The sequence below is a fragment of the Haliotis cracherodii genome, unplaced genomic scaffold (assembly GCF_022045235.1).
Source record: "Haliotis cracherodii isolate W230 unplaced genomic scaffold, xgHalCrac1.p SCAF_5, whole genome shotgun sequence".
Classification (NCBI taxonomy): Eukaryota; Metazoa; Mollusca; class Gastropoda; order Lepetellida; family Haliotidae; genus Haliotis; species Haliotis cracherodii.
The window spans coordinates 6,460,805-6,486,356 of NW_027266308.1; the positions used below are offsets into that span (position 1 = coordinate 6,460,805).

Here is a 25,552-nt window from a genome sequence, read left to right on the forward strand (position 1 = left end):
TATTGTCTTGTTGCTTGCAGGTGTTTTTGTATATTGTCTTGTTGCTTGCAGGTGTTTTTGTATATTGTCTTGTTGCTTGCTGGTGTTTTGTTATGCTGTTTGCAGGTGTTTTTGTATATTGTCATATTGTTTTCAGGTGTTTTTGTATATTGTCTTGTTGCTTGCAGGTGTTTTTGTATATTGTCTTGTTGCTTGCAGGTGTTTTTGTATATTGTCTTGTTGCTTGCAGGTGTTTTTGTATATTGTCTTGTTGCTTGCAGGTGTTTTTGTATATTGTCTTGTTGCTTGCATGTGTTTTGGTATGTTGTTGGCAGGTGTTGTGTTATGCTGTTATGTTGCTTTGCGGTGTTATGTTGCGTTGTTATTTTGTTTTCAGGTTTTTTTGTGGAGTACTGTACAGAATGAAGTTTGCAGCTTTCCTGCATCTGGGAATGTTGATGGCACGAGCACAGAACTATTTTGGTATTAGTAGCAATAGAATACTTCATATTGTTCAATAGTCCACAACTGGTGTTAATATTCTAAAACTGTTTGTCGTTCAAGGCTTTCCAAAGGAAAACGTCAGTCAATTATCTACGATTGTCAGATAACTGTGACGATATAGCCGATAAAATATATGCATATAAATTCATTTACTATTACATAATTTATTCACTCATATGGTGGGTCTTTTTAAAGATTAAATCGAACTGTACAAAATGAAGTGAAATAGAAGTGTTTGACACCCATCTCTTTCAAACTTTCCAAAAACCTATGTCAGCTGCATTTGGACCCCAAACCCTATTTCAACCAATAACCTTATTCCTGCAGATAGATGTGACGTTGTCAACTTTTTGTGGTGGATGAACGACATCTGTCATTTGACCCTTCTCGGATATTACGTCAACCTCGACGGTATTCTGACACACCATGACATCCACAGCACCCTCAACGCTGTCTGCAGGTAAACCTTGCACATCTTCGCTTACCCAGGGTATAATATCTCCATTCTATTGTCATAAATACCCTTTACCAATTCGCTGCCTTCCCACAGCTTGGTTTCGAATGACGAGATGCTAAAAATAGCCATCCAATCAAATTGCACAGGTTAGCGAGGGATATTCGGTGCTAAGTTGGAGTTAATAGAGAAGTCGAAGATGATGTCACGAAGCCGTGATGGCGAATGGGTTCAGGGTTTTTAATGGACGAACACTTTGTCCCACAAATAAAGTTATCTCATTTAAAAAATATATCTACAGAATATAAAATCAAATCCAAATGGAGCCCAGAATAATACTCATTTTCTAGACTTATCAAATCATTCTACACTTGAATTGGTTCATTTTATGATTTATTCTCTAGGGTCTTGGAAACAGACTTGGAATTGATCTTAAAATGGAGATAAGATATACTTTGTATGTACCCTTTGTAAACACCGGACATCTGAGGAGCATCAAATATTGTACACAAGCCAAACTTAATCACGTGCCACGTGTTTTGTGATATTTTTGCTGTTGTGAAAGTGTTAAATCAGTTTATTTCACATTAACTGATCAACAAAACAATCTGATACCTAAACCCTGTTCTGGTGTGTGTTAATGAAGATTACACAACAGATCGGACCTTGCTCTGCACGAATAAACGCCGATGGGTTAGATTAGAAAAGCACTTCTAGTTCCGTATTACAATCACCAGTGTCTACGGCAATCTTCAGTGAGTGCGCAAGGCTTAACGCTGATTTTAGCAATATTTCGACAGGGGACATTAGGGCTTCACACATTGTAACCATGAGTGAAATCGAACCCGGGCCTTCGGCATGACGTGGGAACGCTTTAACCACCAGGCTACCCCACCACTCCGGGGACAGTAACAATCAAAGGTAGACATTCAGTTAGATATTTGGTTCTGCGTTTTACACTTGGGGTGAGTATTCTAAAGACAAACTTCAATATTTAAATACTTTTTAACATGCCGTTTTTTCAAATTGCCACCTTGATTGCCGCTTTGTTGGAAAGTCGTGAATGACAACAGTCACAGCATATGCCCAATGACATGCATATTCATACATCTCACAAAGTAAACTGCAGGGAAATAGATAGTATACACCCTTGTTTGATGGTGGATAAAAATGAAACAATCAAGAAATGGTTAGTCAATGGTGATGATGTTGTGTTTTGGACCCTACGTTTTGATATCGTTTGAAATCTTTAGGTCAAATCAAACTTTCTTTTGCCCGACTCTTTTTTTGTGTGTGCCGCTTACGTTAAAACTGAGCGGGCCGTGTTGGTGTTGAGTGTTGTGAAGACATATCGCTCAATTAGCTACAGGACGATAACAGTTCGTTTTAAAATAAAACCAAACCATCATCAATTACAATTTATTTTCCATATAGCTTTTGCATCTCTAGGACAGATTATTCTGATGATCGTCTTTTACCAGCTACTATTGACATGTCCTCACGGGGACACTGTTTATTTCATGGTATTAACAACTGGGTGGACAGCTGTTACAGCGGGGTTAGAACGGTGAAGATGTTTTATCAACACGTGCATCTATGTTGCCATTCTGTTGATTCGTGGTGGTGGCAACAACTTAGGTCGTTTTCAGTTTCTGTTATATCTTTTGGTATGAATTGTTTGTTTATCACTTCGGGACAGCATTTTATGTTTCTCTGTCGTAGTGAGCGACTGCTGTCGTTCACACTTGTTCCGAAGTGATATGCTATAACATTGTAAAAATACGGTAGGCACCCGCCTTTACTGTGCGGCGGCGAATTAAAAGGCACTTAAATCACAATATCGTCCAAATTTAGACTCTTCATTAGACAGCGTTTAGAATCATTCACTAGATCCACCATTTAGATCTAATACCGTCTGGGTTGTCTCCTTCCAGTGAGGTTACCGAGGAGCGACTTCTGTGTGCATTCCAGCGGACGGTGACCTGTGACAACCGCGACACCCTCCGCAGCTTTGCTGCAGTCAACGGCATCTGTATCGACGACCACCCCTCACCCTATACCCTGCAGCGTAAGTATAGAAACATCCACGCTGAAGGTTCAACAAAATTCACCTCTCAAATCACCTCTCCCAGCTCTCTCTCACTCTTAACAATTGACATGAACAGTAAATTGAAGTGTACTGCGAAGTGTGACTGTTTAGCCAGAATCATTACTAAGAAAAGTTACGCAAAGTAAGGCTAGCATTTTGTTTCTCTGTTGTAGTACTTGCGTCCATCCCTCCCCGAGTGAACGCTTCATGCATGGTAGGGGAAGCGACTGCAGTCATCCGCAGCTGTACCGAAGTGGTTGCGTGGAGAGCAGCCTTTGGTTTCAACCGCTCCATGTCGGAGGCCGCCATTGTTCAGCATCACCAGACGTAGGTATCATTATCAAACCAAAGAACACAATCCGATGGCGACAGTCCAGCAGTGTGGAAAGTGCTTTCTATCTTGTTGAAATCATCTTCCCGAGGCAAGGTAATTAAAAGTCCAGTTTCCACCAATACGCAAATTGTAATAAAAATTGACGTAAATTGTAATAATCTCAACTTGCGGTAAAATGTAATAACTTTTTACATAAATTGTAATAACCTTATAAGTTTAGTGTCAAAGGCGTTTAATGACTAGGACCTATCCTTGTCAGGGTTGGTACAGGGTTTATCGTACAATCGTCATTAAATATGACATAGTGTGGGGTGTGAGAACTTGTTGAAACTTGATAAATCGAACATTGTTGTATATAAACTGACGTCCAAAAGAAACTTTACCAGAGTTTGGTATCACTCTTGCTCAACAACAACAAAACATACAGGTATGAAGTAAAGTGTATTGAGAAGATCAATATATCAACATAATCAACACTGAAAATGACAATCATACCGCGACCGAGAATGACTTCAGAGCCCCCCAAAGTTGGGTGTGGTACAAAACTCGAGCTTTCAGAATCATGGACAATAGGCAGAGTACATAAACAATCGCTCACGTTCAATAACAAGTCATTAGTAGCGTGTGTGACCACCAAATGCCTCAATACACGCAAAAACTCTTCGACGCACAGAAAAAGTCAGTCGTCTGATGAGGTCACTTGGGATTTGACGCCATTCTTCCTGGTTGGCTGGAGAGTGTGGTCGTTGTCGAACACGACGATCCATCAAGTCCCAGAGGTGTTCTATGGGGGACATGTCGGGTGAGCATGCAGGCCACGGCAGGGCTTTGACGTTGTTGGCTGCGAGGAAGTTAGTGACAATTCTGGCTGTATGGGCTCTAGCGTTGTCATGCTGATAAATGACACCACGTGGCTGCTGTTGGAGAAATGGTAGGACAACTGGACGAAGAATGTTATCCATGTAACGCTGAGCTGTCAAGTTTCCGTCAACGATGACCAGCGGTGTCCTCTCCTGCCCACAGATCCCTCCCCACACCATGACACTCCCTCCACCATATGGTACGACCTCCTGCACGCAACACGCCGCCGTTCGTTCACCCCGTCGGCGGTAAACACGTTGTCTTCCATCAGCCCTAAATATACAGAATCGACTTTCGTCAGTGAGGACAACCCTCTGCCAGTCACGTCGTTGCCAACGTCGTACAGTCCGGGCCCATCTCAATCGCAGACGACGATGTTGCGCTGTCAATAGCTGTCCTCTGTATTGTCTAAAAGCCCTGACTCCATGAGCCCTGAGTCTCCTGGCCACTGTCTGTCGACTAACCCTGTGACCTAAGGCATTTGTCGCCGATGACGTGACTGTCAGGAAGCGATTTCGGAGGTGCGAGGTACGCAAGTACCGGTCATCATGGGGCGTGGTCACCCTCGGTCTGCCTGTTCTTGGCCTGTCAGCGGTCCACCCTGTCTGTCTATAACGTTGCATCAAGTTGGTAACGGCAACACGGGAGCAACCGAAGGTTCGTGCAATATGGGCGTGGGTGGCTCCCATCTGTACCATACCCAAGGCTCGTTCACGTTGTTCGACTGTGAGTCGTGACATTTCTTTTGTGATTTTTTTATCACTGTGGATGTCTGACTTACCGTTGCAATTGTTTTATACCCTACTCGCACGTGCATTTGCAGTTGTCCGTGGTGCACGTGTTTTTCACTTTTTCGCGTGTTATCTCGCAAACATGTAACAGACGATTAAAATTTTCTGCATACACTATTGTTGTATTTAGGTTATGTGTTTTAGATAGACTTCATCGAAAATATTTTTATACTTTGTCGGAAATATATATTTTCAGTTGGTAAAGTTTCTTTTGGACGTCGGTTTATATAAACTCACTGGAGGGTTATTTCTGTAGGTTAAGTTTGTGGTTATCAACACAATGTATTTATATATAAAAAATATGTGTCTGGGATGCTTTCCTTGCATTTAAAGTGTGTTAGCAGTAGTTGAAAAGAGCGATTCAGCATGAAACCAAATTTGAAATGGGATAAAACAGTTGTTACATTGTGTATGAAATACCTCCTGAAGACATATATTGCAGTCTCAAATTTGGAAGTTTCAACTCAATTTCAGAAAAAAAGTGATAAGGGTAGGCAATTAGAACTAGGTAAAAAAATCGGAGCAAAATATAATTTGACTTTTTGGTAAGTCACCAGTCATTTCATTGGAATTTTAAGAGAGTATGTTATTACAGTGCTTGATGTTAGCCCAAATTACTTTAATCCTTTTAATCTTTCAGAGGAGGTTATTTTTTCAGGGGATTATTGTACGTATATATTTCGTATCAAGGTTTCTTGGCGCAATCCACCAACGATTGTCGAGTTTAATGATCTTCAAGTACGTTTCAAGGTCAAAGAGAAAATTTACTTTAGTGACAAACATATTTTCATTGTAAATTTTCAATTCCTTTCTATTTGGATACAAGTAGATATATTTCAGCAATTGATTGCAAGAAATTTATGATAACTCGTATACTCTTTGAAACTGTACAAGAGTTATCCGAAGATACCGGATGTTATTTGTGTATGCACGGGATCTGTCAACTCATTTGTTGTATTTGAATTCTTCGTCAAAATAAAATGAATTGTATAAATATGATTAAATTCCCTCGTTTGTTTCAAGAAAAGGATCATGTACTCCTTCTCAACTCGTATAGCGTTTCCACTGCAAATCGACACACTGGTTTACCAGCCTGTGTTTGTACCCTTCGTCATCACTCGTTCAGTCGTGTCGAACTGGTCAACGTACAGTTGAAGCAAGTCATGCAAAAAACATCTTGAATAGCCTTATAAGAGTATTGAACAATATGTCACAATTAAGTTCTTTGTGTAACCCATCATTTTGAACCCGAGGATGGATCTTTCAGTCATTTAAATTTATCGATGTTGACACCACCCTTTAATAACGATTGCACGATAAATCCTATACCAACCATCCCTAACTTAACAGTTTTGTACGTTTGTCATCATACACAGTATTTCTAGAATTGTACATGTGAAACGCAAGCTCAACTGACAAAAATCATTTCTAGTCAATTGGCGTCTTGGACACTACGGTAGTAAGGGTATTACAATTTATGTAAGACTTTATAACATTTTACCACAAGTAGAGATTATTACAATTTACGTCAATTTTTATTACAATTTGTGTATTACAATTTACGTCAAATATTATTACAATTTACGTTGTTTCTTACAATTTACGTCAAAATTATTACAATTTGCTGCAAGTATTACAATTTACCTTTTTATTACAATTTACGTCAAAATTATTACAATTTGCTGCAAGTATTACAATTTACCTTTTTATTACAATTTACGTCAAAATTATTACAATTTGCTGCAAGTATTACAATTTACCTTTTTATTACAATTTACGTCAAAATTATTACAATTTGCTGCAAGTATTACAATTTACCTTTTTATTACAATTTACGTCGTAACGCGGCGCCTTAGACGACTGGGCCTCCCTTGTCGGCACAATAACAAATAGATCTCAGGTCGGATTGCCAATGAAAATGTTATAAAATGTTACTTGAAGGGTTTTTATATCAATTTTCAACAACAGTTCCATTCAAATGAGAGGTAGCCTTGTGGTTGCGTTCGCGTTCGCTCGTCACGCCGAAGACCCGGGTTCGATTCCGGGTACAATTTGTGAAGCCCATTATTTATGGTGTCCCCCGCCGTGATATTGCTGGAATACAATGTATTTCTAAAAGCAGCGTAAAACCATACTTACTCAATATTTATTATATATAGTATATTATATATACAGCAGTATCAATATATCTACCAATATAACAGCTGTTATCACCACAACGTGATTATCATACTAAGAAATGCGATCGTGGGCTGGCACACTTATCTACAACACGACACACTGACAGATGCTTCTGACGCCTGTGATTGAAGTCATCGCGACTGCTATCAGGACCGTCCTTAATAGAACATCACGCTGGTCACATGTCCAGCTCGCGCACTGTGGGAACTTACCTATGTATTCCGTAAGTAAACGAAACCTTTTACAGCATTAGAGGACATTCGTGACCAACTCGTGTTATTCCGGGACAAGCCGAATAGCGACTCGTGCCCCTCTCATGGTCATTTTTGCGACCGGGTTCCGTCTTAGCGCAAACGGGCATACCTAAAACAATTGTCAACTCGTTGCGTAATGGTTCACATATATTTCCCCATATATTTTATATATTTCAGATGCAATTTAAAGCACATCGGGACATGCGAAGTTATACAGTATGCTTGAACACATTTAACTGTGTTTTGAGTATGTTTTTAGATGTAAAATCAAAAATTATTTCTGATGGATTCTTTGACGAAGAACTTGAAATCATGTGCGCGTTCTGATTGGTTTGCCGTATTTTCGCACATAACATTCATCGATAGAGGGACGAGTCTTCTTGCAGGTTACGGAAAGGGGCGAGTGGTGACGAATGCATTAGAGGAGACAGCTTATACGAGTACAGTCGTATAGACAGTTTTCAACGACATCTTCATATCGCAATTAGAATCAAAGAGCAAAACAAATAATATAAAACAAGTTGGTTGTCTCGTTAATGTGAAACTGTAGAATAACCTGTGTCAATTGTCCGCCGAAACATATTCCACTGACCCAAAAGCAATATAGTAGTCAACATTATATGAATGGATTACTGAAAATCAATGATGACACAGGGTGTCCTCACTCTTATGTAGTATACAGTAAATTACGGTTATAACGAACTCGAAGGGACCACTAATTTTAGTTCGTAATAACCGTAGTTCGTTATAAGCATATATACGCCATTTATGCAACAAATGGTCGGGACTGAAAAATAAGTTCGTTGTATCGGCCAGTTCGTTATAACCGTAGTTTACTGTATTTGATATTCTGACTTACATAATACATGCATTGAATTCATATGTAACGTCACGTATTGCAATAGTGATATACAGAAAAAACGTTATATTTTTATGAAATTGTGTGCTCAACTTTCACTACATTCATGATCAGTGACAGTCTGTGATGATCCGGGGTAGAATAGGTCTTCAGCTGCCCATGCTTGCCGTAAAAGGCGACTCTGCTTGCCGTAAGAGGCGACTAACGGGATCGGATGGTCAGGCTCGCTGACTTGGTTGATACATGTCATCGTATCCCAATTTCGTGGATCGATGCTCGTGGTGTCAATCACTGGATTGTCTGGTCCAGACCTGATTATTTACAGACCGCCGTCATATAGCTGGAATATTGCTGAGTGCGGTGTTAAACAACAAACAAATCATGATCCCTACCTTTTTTTGTTTAGTATGATCTCTTAAAAAAGTAGGAGATCATATATCATAAAATCATAAATCATACATAATAAATGTTAATACCAAGTGTTAGAACAAAGATTAATGTTGACGATAAACATTATGCAAGAATGTTTGTGTCTGTAAAACTGAACGCCCAAACACATCCTATAGTTGTACCATTCGTGACCAACTCGTGTTATTCCGTGACAAGCGACTCGTGCCCGACTCATCATTCGTCACCACTCGTCCCTTTCCGTGACCTGCAAGAAGACTCGTCCCCCTATCGATGAATGTAATGTGCGAAAATACGACATGTTACGGAAAGGGGCGAGTGGTGACGAATGATAGTTGTACCTCACGCAGTAGCGTCACACACCTGCGTAGAACGTCATTTTGACACTTTTGACACTTTCAAAGATGGTCGAGTAATCTCGGTGGACCATTATTTGTGTCAATCTTATTGATTCTGCTTATCATACAGTTGTGATTTTCTTGATTTCTTTCATTGTTTATGTGGTGGCACGGGTGGCCACTCGTGTCAGGCGCCGCGATTCGTTGTGCAGAGTTGCGTCCCTTGAACACCCCAGAAACCTATGATTGTGGGTTCGAATCCCGGTTCGCCCCGATTATGTTTCTAGGTTTGTCAGCACCATACCCGTGCTCGTGGGTTTCACCGAAGTGATAAACGTGTGAGACCTGCATCACTTCGGGCTTTCCTCCCACATTAAGCTGACACGCCGTGATATAAATGCAATATTGTTAAAAGCGGCGTTAAACCCAACTCACTCACTGTACTCGAAATCATAGTAGAAAAAACACATTGTGTCTCTTATCTTTATATAAATAAATGTGAGAGTAGAAATCGATCTAATGTGTGAAGTGTACAATTTAGTGTTTTTTCTTGGGAATCCCTCACCTATTAAAAAAATATATTTATGTGAATATCGGATTATAAACAGGCTTCCATATTCAACTATTTGAAAGAAGAAAGGAACATCTAATCAACATTTACAAATAGTCTCCCGTAGCACCACGTGTGAGAAAATATGCGAGGATCATTATCCTTTATTAACTGTTTAATAGAATGTCTTTTTATGAATGGTGATTTAAGCAGGACCCGGTCGGGACACGGAGAAAGTAGTTTATCATATCAGTGGCTTGTGGCCTACCTAACGAACAGAAGCGACTGCAGGTCATATCTTCTGATTTAGAGGGGCGGTCGGGTAGCCTAGTGGTTAAAACGTTCGCTCGTCACGCCGAAGACCCGGGTTCGATTCCCGACATGGGTACAATGTGTGAAGCCCATTTCTGGTGTTCCCCGCCGTGATATTGCTGGAATATTGCTAAAAGCGGCGTAAAACCATACCCACTCACTCTGATTTAGATATGACATTATCAAGTATTGGTCTGTCTGTCGCCGCTTGGGATCTCTATTTTCTAGTTTTACAAGTTATTTGTAACGTAGGGAGTATGCCTGTTTATCTACCACCCACCCTCGACAGGTGTATTATGTACGAAGACTAACGTAGGGAGTATGCCTGGTTATCTACCACCCACCCCTCGGCAGGTGTATTATGTACGTAGACTAACGTATGGAGTATGCCTGTTTATCTACCACCCACCCTCGGCAGGTGTATTATGTACGAAGACTAACGTATGGAGTATGCCTGTTTATCTACCACCCATTCCTCGGCAGGTGTATTATGTACGAAGACTAACGTATGGAGTATGCCTGTTTATCTACCACCCATTCCTCGGCAGGTGTATTATGTACGTAGACTAACGTAGGGAGTATGCCTGTTTATCTACCACCCATTCCTCGGCAGGTGTATTATGTACGTAGACTAACGTAGGGAGTATGCCTGTTTATCTAGCACCCACCCCTCGGCAGGTGTGTTATGTACGAAGACTAACGTATGGAGTATGCCTGTTTATCTACCACCCATTCCTCGGCAGGTGTATTATGTACGTAGACTAACGTAGGGAGTATGCCTGTTTATCTACCACCCACCCCTCGGCAGGTGTATTATGTACGAAGACTAACGTAGGGAGTATGCCTGTTTATCTACCACCCATTCCTCGATAGGTGTATTATGTACGTAGACTAACGTAGGGAGTATGCCTGTTTATCTACCACCCATTCCTCGGCAGGTGTATTATGTACGTAGACTAACGTATGGAGTATGCCTGTTTATCTACCACCCATTCCTCAGCAGGTGTATTATGTACGTAGACTAACGTATGGAGTATGCCTGTTTATCTACCACCCACCCCTCGGCAGGTGTATTATGTACGAAGACTAACGTAGGGAGTATGCCTGTTTATCTACCACCCATTCCTCGGCAGGTGTATTATGTAAGAAGACTAACGTAGGGAGTATGCCTGTTTATCTACAACACCCCCCTCGGCAGGTGTACTATGTACGTAGACTAACGTAGGGAGTATGCCTGTTTATCTACCACCAATTCCTCGACAGGTGTATTATGTACGAAGACTAACGTAGGGAGTATGCCTGTTTATCTACCACCCATTCCTCGGCAGGTGTATTATGAACCAAGACACTGGGGTGTCTATGGCAAATATTCAACAGATGACACAGTTACATTGTCACATTTCCGAGCGGTCCATGTACTCGAAATTGTAGTGAGTAGTGTAGAGTAGTGTAGAGTAGTGTAGTAACATAAAACCTGTAAGGACAAATAACTTGAAAACTAGAGAATAGAGATCCCAAGGGGCGACAGACAGACCAATACTTGATAATGTCATATCTAAATCAGAGTGATTGAGTATGGTTTTACGCCGCTTTTAGCAATATTCCAGCAATATCACGGCGGGGGACACCAGAAATGGGCTTCACATATTGTACCCATGTCGGGAATCGAACTCGGGTCTTCGGCGTGGCGAGCGAACGCTTTAACCACTAGGCTACCCGACCGCCCCTACTCGAAATTGTCACCACAGCAAGAATGTATTATGCTGCATACATGGTCCATGGACTCTTGGAGTTCAGGGACAGAGAAAGCTGAGTTGGGGATCGGTTGGAGTTCAGGGACAGAGAAAGCTGAGTTGGGGATCGGTTGGAGTTCAGGGACAGAGAAAGCTGAGTTGGGGATCGATTGGAATTCAGGGACAGAGAAAGCTTAGTTGGGGATCGATTGGAATTCAGGGACAGAGAAAGCTGAGTTGGGGATCGGTTGGAATTCAGGGACAGAGAAAGCTGAGTTGGGGATCGGTTGGAATTCAGGGACAGAGAAGGTTGAGTTGGGGATCGGTTGGAATTCAGGGGTATAGTAGACGAACTGGGGATTGGTTAACGACAATGGCAGCATGGTATATATTTGTATAGAGTGAATATCTTAATGAGTTGCCAATCGGTACGAGGGACGTTCAATAAGTTTTGCAACTTCAATATAAGATCTTTTGACCTTTTATTTTTCAATATAATCTCCATTCACCTCAATACCCTTATTTCATTTGTCCTTCAAGCTTTTAATACCACTTTTATAGAAATTAGCAGGTTGGCCCTCTAACCACACCTCTGTGGCAGCCTTTATGTTCTCGCCATCCTGGAAGCGTCTTCCACGAAGGGCAGATTTCATTTGCCGGAACAGGAAATAGTCACTGGGGGCTAAGTCTGGGCTGAAGGGTGGGTGATTCAACTGAGACATAAAAGTGCAAAATATATTCTCCGACTTGGTCTTATATTGAAGTTGCAAAACCTATTGAACACCCCTCGTATATAGCCATTAGACTGCATACAGAATTTTAGCTTAAGGTCGTATAGTGTGAACACATGACCGAGTGCTTACAGGGTTTGTATTGTAATACATGCTTTCGTAATAACATGCCACACGTATGTATGTAGCGTGATTAAGTCTATTTCTATAAATGTATTCATTTACTGATAACGCTTCATTGATGTTATGTGAAATACACTCAGTGAACTGATAATGAAATGCAGAATAATTTTTGTGATAATGTATGACGAAGCTACCGTCATGTTATGTGATATACGACTAGCTGATCAAATCTACAGCACGACACGATCATGGCGAGAGTTCAATTAGATGGTATGTCACGTGTTTTTATGCATACCATCAGCCCAAATCCAGGGAAGGTCACGACTATAGAATATTAAACCCTCGGGACATAGACATTTGTCAAAAAAAAGTGAGTGAGTTTGGTTTTACGCCGCTTTTAGCAATATACAGTAAACTACGGTTATAGCGAACTCAAATGGACTACTAATTGTAGTTCGTTATAACCGTAGTTCGTTATAAGCATATATACAGCATAACTACAGCAAATAGTCGGGACCAAAAAAGTAAGTTCGTTATATCCGTCAGTTCGTTATAAGCGTGTTCGTTATAAACGTAGATTACTGTATTCCAGCAATATCACGGCGTAGGACACCAGAAACGGGTTTCACACATTGTACCCATGTCGGGAATCGAACCCGGGTCTTCGGCGTGACGACCGAACGAACGCTTTAACCACTAAGCTACCCGACCGCCCCTTGTCGAAAAAGAAGGAATCCTTCTTCCTTGATTCTATGAAAGATCGTTATAAGTATTTTTCAAATAATGACAGTGAAACTACTGCAGTTAACTGTCTTAAATCGGGTGCTCAGCTCTGATATATTATTCCATGTCCTGTCGCGTGAAGACTGGAATTAAAGACTGTGAAGATTCGCGTATATTTTGACACATCGTGGTATTCGTTATTTTGTAAAAACATGAATTCTGAAAAATCTTATCCATGTTATGTCTCTGTTACCGACACACCCAAACACAGTTTTATTTATGTTAACACAGAATATAACAGCCAATGCAATGCCATTTGTTAAAAGAACTTTCCGAAATTGTATATAGTCACCACACGAAGAATGTATTAAGTTCATACAGTTGAATGCCCACAGTAGTGACAACAGAGCACTAGCATGGTGAATGGCCTTTAGTCTTGACCTGATGACAACATACAGTATCATGGTGAATGGCCTTTAGCCAAGACCTGATGACATCAGGGCGGTACCTACTGAACGGCCTTTAGCTAAGACCTGATGACATCAGGGCGGTACCTGCTGAACGGCCTTTAGCCAAGACCTGATGACAACAGGGCGGTACCTACTGAATGGCCTTTAGCCAAGACCTGGTGAGAACAGGGCAGTACCTGCTGAACGGCCTTTAGCCAATACCTGATGACAACAGGGCGGTACCTGCTGAACGGCCTTTAGCCAAGACCTGATGAGAACAGGGCGGTACCTGCTGAACGGCCTTTAGCCAAGACCTGATGACAACAGAGCGGTACCTGCCGAACGGACTTTAGCCAAGACCTGATGACATCAGGGCGGTACCTGCTGAACGGCCTTTAGCCAATACCTGATGACAACAGAGTGGTACCTACTGAATGGCCTTTAGCCAAGACCTGATGACAACAGAGTGGTACCTACTGAATGGCCTTTAGCCAAGACCTGATGACAGCAGGGCGGTACCTGCTGAACGGCCTTTGACATACTGTACAGATTAGATATACTCAAAGGCAGTGAACGTGATAATATACATGTATGACAAACGAATTGGTGATACGGAGAATGTGGCTTTATAAATAGATTGATCATTGATAATCTTCTTATTGAACTTTGATGATTGAATAACAGGTTGTGGAAATGGGGAAACGAGTTGAACGAGTTTATTTCGCCATCAACCTTTTCTTAATTACAGGATTTAAGGTACATTTTATTTGTGTATCTTGAGGTGGTGCTTATGTAGCAGTTGTATCCCCAACAGTATTACGAATCACTATCTCTCCACCCCGAAAAGCTACCTGGCTTCACGGTGACAGTGTTGTTTACAAATGACATGGACCCGGGGAACTATCCCTGTCTATCGTTATGGTCAACATGTCAACAATGAAAGTGCCATTGTTAAGCATGGATGAATACCGTCGTTTGTAGCTGTAGACGACGAACGAGGGGGACTGCTTATTTTTGTGACCAATTAGTATGTGGCCCTGACACAGTGGTTAGTGTGTGTTACTTAATCGTGTGGGTTTTTAAATAGATTTCATCAAGTTTTTAATAAGCTGCATAGGTACAATGCGTGAGGCCATTTCTGGTGTCCCCCGCCGTTATATTGCTGGAATAATGCTAAAAGCGGCTAAAATTCATACTCACGCACTTACTAATAAGCTGCAGTTCTGATTTCGAACGTATGACATATTCTAAAGTGTAAAGGGTTATCGGTAGCCATTGTTGTATGCATTGATAGGCTGTCCTCAGTAGGGAAAATGATACCTCTTTTTAAACAATCAGAAACCAAGCATTCTTCAATGTCGTGGTAAAATTACCAGTAACCCCCCCTCCCCCCCCCCCCCCCCCAACACACACACACACACACACACGCACACACACACGCACACATAAACACCTATATTAAGTAAAGCTCGTTTCCCTCGCAGTGATACACATTCGTCCATATTCAGTGTTGAATGTATGCCGAGATACTTATAACCATTAACTACATTAATTTGTTGTCCATTTAAGTACCATCTTTCCCTAAAATTTAAAGGACCCCCTTTTCTGAATACTATAATTTCTGTCTTATCTAAATTTACAGATAAATTCCATTCCTTAGTATATTTATCTTATTAAACATCTTCCCTTGTAGTCCAGCTTTTCTTAAACAACACCATAATTTATAACGATCAACTGTATCAAATGCCTTTTTAAAATCAATAAAAGCAACGTAAACCTTGTGTTTACGACGTGTTAGACATTTTTTAATTGCAGGATATAATGTAAAAATATGATCTATGGTTGAATAATGTTTTCTAAAACCAGCTTGAACTTCCGGTATCTTATCTCTCATATTCGCCACGTTAGTAAGCCTGTTATTCAAAACAGAGGAATTATTTTTCCCCAGAACACTCATTTATGAGATCCCCCTGTAGTTGTCAGGGTTTCTCGGATCGCCTTTTTATGTAGAGGGACTATTTCTGAACAAGACCAACTGCCAATTGGGAACATTTAAGTATTTCTATCAGCACTTGATCGGGCCCGGCAGATTTTCCTTTTTTTAACTTATTTATTGATGATATAATTTCATGTTCAGTTATCGTAGAATTTAGTATGAATGCATCAATATATGTAAACTGATTAGAACTGAGTTCATTTTCATCATCTAAGTGAGGAGAAAAAACATTGTCATTTGCAAAAACCTCTCTAAAATGGCAAAGCCATTCTGCTTTCGTTATATGATTCTTCTGTCTGGGTTTGTTTTGTAATGCTCTTATCGGTTTCCAAAAGATAGAATGACTATTTATGCTTCTATGCAATCTTTCAACTGATTTCTTACGTGAAATGGATTTAAATCGTAACTCCCATACTTTAACATACGCTTAAAATAGTCGTATCGCTAAGATCGCTTTGTGCAAGTTGGCCTGACTTTTCACAAAGTGATTGCACACAGAGCATGACTCTTGGCACGGTGGTGTTGTGAGCGATTACAGTACTGTTGTAATACATCAGAATCTTTAGTTTCGTGCTTCGATACCTGTGCTGCATTTGAAGCTCGTATATTAGCACTGCACGTGCATTTTGTGCGATTTGATCGTTGTTATCCAGTAGATTCGCAATACGCGTGCTTCGAATTAATATTTGCTTTGTAGAATGTGGGTCAGTAAACTGTCAATTCGTTGCAGATAATCTACAGTTGAAGCAATAGAGTGACGTCATAGCTGTATGTAACTACCAATAGCAGTCTATTCATCTCAGTCCCACATTAAATATTTCAATAATCAGCGACAGGAGGCTTTCTAGAAAATGTGTATTCATTGAACGTGTATGTTACACACATCAGCTTTTTATTCTCTATTGTCCATAGGAAAGATCCTATCTAATTATTTCTGAATCGCAATACATAAATTCTAGAAAACATATTTGGCAACCTCTAGTTTAAAATGTTCTCATTATCCGAACCAAAAAGTTACGGAAGCCTTTTAGGGCCATTCGTTTTTTTGTTTTTTCCGATACTATCTTGAAATTTCAATATAGGATCTTGAAGTTTCAACCTATTATCTTGAAATTTCAACTTATTATCTTGAAATTTCAACTTAATATCTTGAAATTTCAACTTCTGTATCGTAAAATTTCAACTTAGTATCTTGAAATTTCAACTTAGTATCTTGAAATTTCAACTTAGTTTCTAAAACGAATGATTTTTTGTGTGTTTGTTTCAGACAGTCGTCAAAGGCCCTGTCGCCTACTTGGCTTGGGTAACCACTTCATATTTGTGTCACCTCTCAACGAAATGTTTCTTGACAACCTCACAAAAACATGTTCCCTGGATCCCCGGCCTTGTATGGGCGTGTCTTGCTACATCATCACAGATGGGTCTCTGTCTCCTGATGATGAAACAGGCTGTCCAAAACAACGCCCCTACCAGCGCTGTATGGCGCCACTTGCCGGCCCTCTGCCACCTCGTCGGGACACTCTGTAGTAACTGTAGCATGACATTCTTAGAGGCTTCCTCAACCATTGCCATCAGACTCATGGAACCTATCACAACTGCTCTGTTAGATGCATTGGTATGCAGAAAATCACTTCCAGTTTCGGTGAAAACCAGCCTACCATTGGTCGTGATTGGGTGTATCATTTTCACTGGTCAATCCTTTAAAAACATCTATCACCTGTCGGGGATAATATTTGCACTTTTGTCAAATTTAGGTTTTGGTTTGAGGAACATTGCCATAAAATATACAGGCGAGTGTGAAATTAAAGTGCGTTCACACCACGCACTGATCTTTAGTTTCTTAGCATGGACGTCAGTGGCCATTTTGGGAATTCATAAACTCGGACCTGGTACGCATGTTGTATTCCTTCTTTCGACATCAACTGAGTTTCACGTGTTGTACTCGTCCCTGTCGACGAGTGTGGTGCTTAAGGAGGTGTCAGTTATCACACATGCCGTCCTTAACAATCTGAAGCGGCTCCTCGTGGTGATGTTTCTAGTGTTGGCTGGATCGAGGTCCCTGTCGCTCTCAAACCTTGGAGGACTTGCTTTAGCAGTTTTGGGCCTTGGAATATATACAATGGGGAAGGATACCTCAACAGGCTTAAGGGTTGAAACAGGTAAGCCATTGTGAGTCATGGAAGATCATATTTGCCAGTGTACTATAGTTTATTATGCCTCAAAGTGAGATTGACCAATCAGAGAGCAGGAGTACTAACCTAATATGAGCCCGTATACCGTCAGTAAAAATCCAAGATGGTTGTTACTGACTTCATATGACACCGTGTACCGTCAGTGACAGCCATCTTGGATTTTCCAACACCCACCTCAAATATTTGACATGAAACGTCTGGTACCGAAATTCATTATTCGGTACTGTTTTGTGTTTTAATATCATTAATTTGATGTGCAAGGACATTAATATGTTTTTTAGATCACGTTCGTAACTTTATTGATAATGATAATAGTTGCAGTTGTCAACAAGGTTTGGCCTCTAAGGTCTGAAGAGTAGTCTCCCCTTGACCCTTAACGTCAACGGTTGTAATGAAAGTGTCACGTTTTCGTTTTGACAAGACCTTTACGATATGGATATCAGATAGTGTAAACTTTTCGTGTCTTTAGTTGACGCCTCGCCCAATATTTCTGCGAACCTAATATGACACCGCATACGGCAACTAAAGACACCATAACTAATACTATAGCTCCAATAGAGAATACGGTCCCGGGTCATTATGCCTTGTATTGGAAATGGACCCCTAATGCTAACAAAAAACATTAAACAATCCTCGTGCAGGATTCCATCATGTAAAGGAAACGATTAAGTACCAGAGAAAGGTCAGCGTCTGTAATAACTGCGATTTCATAACAAAAAATCTTTGATTTTTAATATGAAGATAGCATGTCAATGGTTATTATTTACTTCATTATAAAGAACTGTTTTAACGTCTCTTTTGGTATTGACACTTTCAGGTCTCAAGTATCGAAAGCAAATACTGTTTCTTCTACTGGCAATTAGTTGCGGAGTATACACTACACTAAGTCTTTCAGTTCCACAAGACAAACGGGAGCCTTATGAAAAGCTAAAAATAAACACCTCTCATTGGATGTCGGTCCTCAACAGGCTAGACAACATCGCTCACGTCCGTCCAAATATACCACCATCTCCTAACGCTTCCCAAACCTACCAAAAATGGAACTTAGTGGATCATCCTAACCAGACAGATGTCTACCTACCTTTCTTAAACAAAAGCAATGATCTTATCACTGAGATGCAACGCGTGCAGCTCAACATATTCCAAACTCTTCTAGGAAATTATAAATATGCATTTCTGTTTGACATAAACGCCTTTGAGAACAAAGGAGACCCTGCCATAACCGTGGGCGAAATTTATCTCCTGAGACGGCTGGGCATTCAGCTCGTATACTACTGTAACACGAATGTGTGTGAGGAAAGAGGGGCCCTGGATAAAGCCCTCTGGTTAAGCAGAAACTACAATAAAGAGAACACAGTTGTGTTGCTACACGGAGGGGGCAATCTCATTGGCTACTTACAAAACGACGTTCTTCGGGACCAGATTCTAAGCCGTTTTTATGAGCATTTTAACATTTTGATGTTTCCACAAAGTATATGGCTAAAAGGAGGTCACCTACCCGCGCACAGAATGGTGTATGTGAAAGAAATTTACCAAAAGTATCCAAATATTACATTCCTTTTAAGAGACAGGAAGTCCTTTGCTATAGGACGAGAGCTCTTCCCGAAGCAAACGCTGTTCTTAGTGCCAGACATCGTGTTTCAAATAGGATCTATCCCTAGGTTTATGTCTCCAATATATGACATACTGTGGCTCAAACGGGCTGATGGTGAAACACCCAACTACTCCATCCCGTCCTTAATGGGGCCTTACACTGTACACGTGGCAGACTGGACATCATTCATATCACCTAAAGGCGAGACGTCCATGGAGAATGCCTTTCTTCACACCAGTACTGGCGCCATGTTTCTTCAGAGAGGGCGAGTGGTCATCACTGACCGTCTGCACGGACATATCCTCTCCACTCTGTGCGGAATCCCCCATGTCATGCTCGACAATCCTGCGCGAAAGCTGACGTCATTTCACGAGACCTGGACAAAAGGCTTGACCACAGCGTTGATGGCCACATCCAGTGAACATGCATTGAAGCTAGCTGTTGATATTCTGAAAAAACATTCTCTGCCCGAAGTCATAGCTTATAACGACGTGAGAGAACATTTACCTTGAAGAACTACTAGAAAGGAAGAAACATAGTATTTCACTATCGGTCCGAGAACAACAGACAGTCAAAACAGAAATGACGCACATTATTCGAGCAAAGGCCATATATCGGTAAACATGTGTACATGAAACATACTAAACACATACGGTAGACATCCTTCAGACAATTATTAAACAAAAGCTATACATCTACATTATACATCCTCCAGACCATTATCAGACAAAAACTATACACCTACATTATACAGCCTTCAGACAATTATCAGACATCAGCTATACACACACGTTATACATCCTTCAGACAATTATTAAACAAAAGCTATACATCTACATTATACATCAGCCAGACAATTATTAAACAAAAGCTATACACACACGTTATACATCCTCCAGACGATTATCAGACAAAAGCTATACATCTACATTATACATCCTCCAGACAAGTATTAAACAAAAGCTACACACATACGTTATACATCCTCCAGACAAGTATTAAACAAAAGCTATACACATACGTTATACATCCTCCAGACAATTATTAAACAAAATCTATACATCTTCATTATACACCCTCCAGACAAGTATTAAACAAAAGCTATACATCTACATTATACATCCTCCAGACAAGTATTAAACAAAAGCTATACACATACGTTATACATCCTCCAGACAAGTATTAAACAAAAGCTATACATCTACATTATACATCCTCCAGACAAGTATTAAACAAAAGCTATACATCTACATTATACATCCTCCAGACAAGTATTAAACAAAAGCTATACATCTACATTATACATCCTCCAGACAAGTATTAAACAAAAGCTATACATCTACATTATACATCCTCCAGACAAATATTAAACAAAAGCTATACATCTACATTATACATCCTCCAGACAAGTATTAAACAAAAGCTATACATCTACATTATACATCCTCCAGACAAGTATTAAACAAAAGCTATACATCTACATTATACATCCTCCAGACAAGTATTAAACAAAAGCTATACACATACGTTATACATCCTCCAGACAATTATCAGACAAAAGCTATACATCTACATTATACATCCTCCAGACGATTATCAGACAAAAGCTATACACATACGTTATACATGCAGGGTAACAGCAAGTACCATCCTGTAACGTCTTTTAGTACGATGCGGTCGGGAATCGAACCCCGGACCTTCCGCTCTCCGATGGCCTTCAGTGGGGCAGGATCTGATCACCTTTTGTCGATCACCTGGTTTGTTTGTTTCTTTGTTGTTTAACGCCGCACTCAGCAATATTCCAGCTATATGACGGCGTCTGTAAAATAATCGAGTCTGGACCAGACAACCCAGTGATTGACATCATGCGCATCGGTCCACGCAATTGGGATCGATGACATGTATCACCCAAGCCAGCGAGCCTGACCACCCGATCCCGTTAGTCGCCTTTAACGACAAGCATAGTCACCTTTTATAGCAAGCATGGGATGCTGAAGACCTATTCTACCCCGGAATTGGTTGAGAGGCAAGGAAAACGCATACCAAATTTAAACTTGCATATTTTTTATATTTCAAAGCATGTGGAAAGGATCATTGTGTGCAACAGGTCAGAGTCAGCGCTGAGACGGGAAATGGTCATGTGATAATGGCGTCACAAAAACGTCGTATGATGCTGGGGCCTGTACAGTAAATATGGAGAGTGACTCCCTCGGGCGGCCATGCAAACTTGACGTCTAGAGAATGGATATAAACAAGTAGTGGATGGATGGAACGCTAAGGCTCCAGAAAGATCGATAACATGTATCAACCAAGTCAGCGAGCCTGACCACCCGATCCTGTTAGTCGCCTTTTACGACAAGCATAGTTGCCTTTTACGGCAAGTATGGGTTACTGAAGACCTATTCTACAACGGATCTTCACGGGTCTCGATCACCCGGTATCATCACTATTTGATAGTGATTCATAACACTTTGCTCATGATAGAGTCGGAATCGTACAACCTAATGGGAATCGTACATCATCACGATTGTAAAGTGTTCTGTGGGACTTGTGCTGGCTTCTGATACTGGCATCGTATAACCTGGAGTAACAATGATTCGGTATTCATGACAGTTATTAATCCAGACAATTTGAGTTGAGGACGCCATCGCCCATATAACAGGTTTTTACTGTATATGAAATAATAGTTATTATCACATCGGCTACCACAACATCTAGGATCGTCCTTGAAACCTTTCCAATATAAACTATCCTTTAACTCATCATCGCTATGTCTTACCTAGACTTTCCTTCTCAAAACATTTGATAAATACACCAGGGCATGTGTGCTACTTGGGTGTTGGCTGTAATTGAAAATATATCACATAAGAGATGGCTTGCAGGTATAAGAACCAATTGTGTATGTCAATATATCTCTGAGATATGTATTATTTGATTATGTGGCATTTTGTGAAACAGGGGCAATTTACGTTTTCTTCCAAAAATATTCTAGAGGCTCCTATCACGATTGCAAAGTGTTCTGTGGAACTTGTGCTTGCTTCTGATACTGTTATAGCTATAGATTAATGATGAGTAAATTAATATGGTTTCATCTCGCATCAACAATTGTTTCAGTTGTCTGCAGCAAAACATTAATGATAGATTAATATCATTTTACCTATTTTCGGCATTTCTAAAGTTACTCCCGTAGTTGCCTTTAATTTGTAATCATCCCAAGATGACTCTTGTAACTGTAACTTGCTTCTAATGAATGGATGGTTTAATAATTGTAATATATCGTTTATGTTCAACACCATTTACAGTAAACATGTAGCAATTAGGAGGATGCCAAATGTAAGAAGCAAAATTCGTTTGAATTGGTTACCACAAAGCAGCTTAGTTCAAAGAAAACTGCTACAGCTGTCAAAAACACAAGATGAGGTACAAATTTTGATATTATCAGAGTTGGTCTAAATAGATCTTCAACATTTTATATTCATGTAGGTATACATCTAGGTGACACGTGAGCAGTTCAGATATTAAAATTTGCGCAAACATGTACACTGCCAATTGTGTATGTCAATATATTTCTGAGATATGTATTATTTGATTATGATGCATTTTGTGAAACATGGGCAATTTACGTTTTCTTCCAAAAATATTCTAGAGGCTCCTTTCACGATTGTAAAGTGTTCTGTGGAACTTGTGCTTGCTTCTGATACTGGCATCGTATACACCCGGTGTGAAATAACCTTGGTCTTTTTATAGAAGTCTTTGCACTTTTGGAGATTTTCTGCAATATTATGTTAAATGGATTGTAAAGGCGTCCACTATATGCGGGGTTTAATGTACACAGGTGTATTACGTCATTGTTCTGTCACTTAACTATGAGTGAATGTAAGAGATTACCTGTACGCCTTGTAAATCAAGCTATATGTAACACAACACCACAATTATTCAACAAGAACCTTGCACTATCGTTAAGTCAGTCCTCCCTTCACCAAACTTATTTGATTGGCAGATTTCGCTTTTCGACAGTCAGCTCCCCAAGTAATCCGATATGGTTATATTACAATGAGAATCCATAGGGGAGAACTATAATGGGTCTATAATTAGAGTCAACTATAATGGGTCGGGTGGTCAATTTCAGCAGATTCGGCCTGGATCGTTGCTTGTGTTTTCAAGTACTGGGCTTTCTGTTCCAGATTCAATTTACATACCTGATATCACTTCGCACTTTCCGATAAGCTGAGTTCAAATGGGGTTAAATATATTATTGTATTTATCTGTCTAAGTGTATACACGTATGTGTGTGGCTGCTTGTAGTAGCCCAGAGGTATGCCAGTTTGACAGTGCTCGCCCACTGTGATACCATGCGTGGTTTAATATGAATGCCATTCAGACACATTATACTGAGTTAGAAATATGGCCAATATATAAAGACATTGCACCTTACGGGTAGATGCTCTATCCACTAGACCACGGAGGATGTGTTTAAAATAATAGTCAACCTCATGTTACTGTTTAATTGTGATGTCTCTTAATGGACGTGGCAAGAGAGTTAACTGGCTTTAAAAGTCCAGTTTCAACCCTTGCCGAACTAGACTGGAATTCCTGGGCTCGATCGTAAGCGCCACCAGTGGCTGTTACGAGTTGTGTCCTTTCTATGCCTCTCCTATTGACCAATCAGATTCAATCTCTCGTATCACTTGCATTTGCTTCAAACAAAACGGTGGCGCCCAGTCAAGACGGTCTGATCGATCATGAAGATCTATATTGTGATAAAACGAGTCTTACAACGCGAAGTGCATCAAATCACGTGAACACCTTGATTAAAAACATGAAAAGATTTAGAAAATATCTGTTGACGACGAGTTAGCGGTGCACATGCTTTGCAAATCCTGCAGTCGACCGAAATCTGGATGACACTTTACGAACCGGATTTCGATTTCGGTGCGCGATTATGATTGGACTATGCAAAGACACGTTAGTCCAGCCAAAATGTAACTCCATTATACCAGCCTAGTTCGGCAAGGGTGGAAACTGGACTTTTATGGTCAGTTAACTCTCTTGCCTCGGGAAGATAGGAAATAGTTTTGTTCTCTTCAAATGTAATGCAAAAACATGTTAATGAAGCTAAGGATCCATAGACTTTACTTTGTTACAACAAAATACCAAAGACATAACCACACAAACTGACAAGATACCCCAATTATCATCTGTTTAATGTTCAATCTATCCCAGTACTATGCTCATTCCTTCTGAGGTCTAGACGGGGGCACGGGTGGCCCAGTCGTCTAAGGAGCCGCGATTCACTATGCAGAGTTGCGTCCCTTGGGCACGCCAGAAACCTATGATTGTGGGTTCGAATCCCAGTTCGACCCGATTATGTTTCTAGGTTTGTCAGCACCATACCCGTGCTCGTGGGTTTCAATGAAGTGGTAAACATCTAAGACCTGAATCACTTCGGGCTTTCCTCCCACATTAATCTGACACGCCGTGATATTACTGGAATACTGTTCAAAGCGGCGTAAAACCCAACTCAGTGGGTTCTGTTAGTTTGTAAACGTTCAGATGTATACTCTGTATACATTGTTTGTTTCCAGTGTTGAGATTTATACCTGTATAAAATAAAATGTTTGTTACAGTGTTGAGATTTATACCTGTATAAAATTAAAAAAACAAATTTGGAGACACTTACCCCAAATTTCTAATAAATACAATAATAATTCACAAGCTTCTCAACAGCGAACCAGCACCGCTGACATTTTCGGTCAAATAAAGATCAGTTGGAGAAAAATATTTAAGTAAAACAGTAGGTTCAGAGAATAAAATATTTGGAGATATATACCCTAAATAAGGGAGAAATACAATACAAGCGACAGGAGTCTTTCCATAATCATAAAAAATCTTTTCTCAGAACAGTCCATTGTACAATTCCGACAATGTCATAAGCATGAATCATCATCAAATAGTGACCACGCCAGGTGTTTGCGAAAAGGTGGGTGTATCCTGCCCCACCAGTGGCATCTGTCACAAACACACGCAAAGGCAAGTCATCCGCATTAAAATATTGCAAGGGCTCTACTAAGTAAACGTGAGTCTGCACATGACAAGT

At 40.4% G+C, this 25,552-nt stretch overlaps 1 protein-coding gene and 1 pseudogene across 1 annotated transcript; both read left to right on the forward strand.

Annotated features, from left to right (window-relative positions):
• Window positions 1-401: 401 nt before the first annotated feature.
• On the forward strand, window positions 402-3,357 carry LOC139442333 (uncharacterized). Its single transcript, XM_071223129.1, has 4 exons — window positions 402-462; window positions 811-943; window positions 2,872-3,005; window positions 3,200-3,357. The coding sequence occupies exons 1-4, from the start codon at window positions 402-404 to the stop codon at window positions 3,355-3,357; spliced, it is 486 nt and encodes a 161-aa protein (XP_071079230.1).
• Window positions 3,358-7,375: 4,018 nt separating this feature from the next.
• LOC139442070 (uncharacterized) lies at window positions 7,376-19,967 on the forward strand (annotated as a pseudogene).
• Window positions 19,968-25,552: the final 5,585 nt, after the last annotated feature.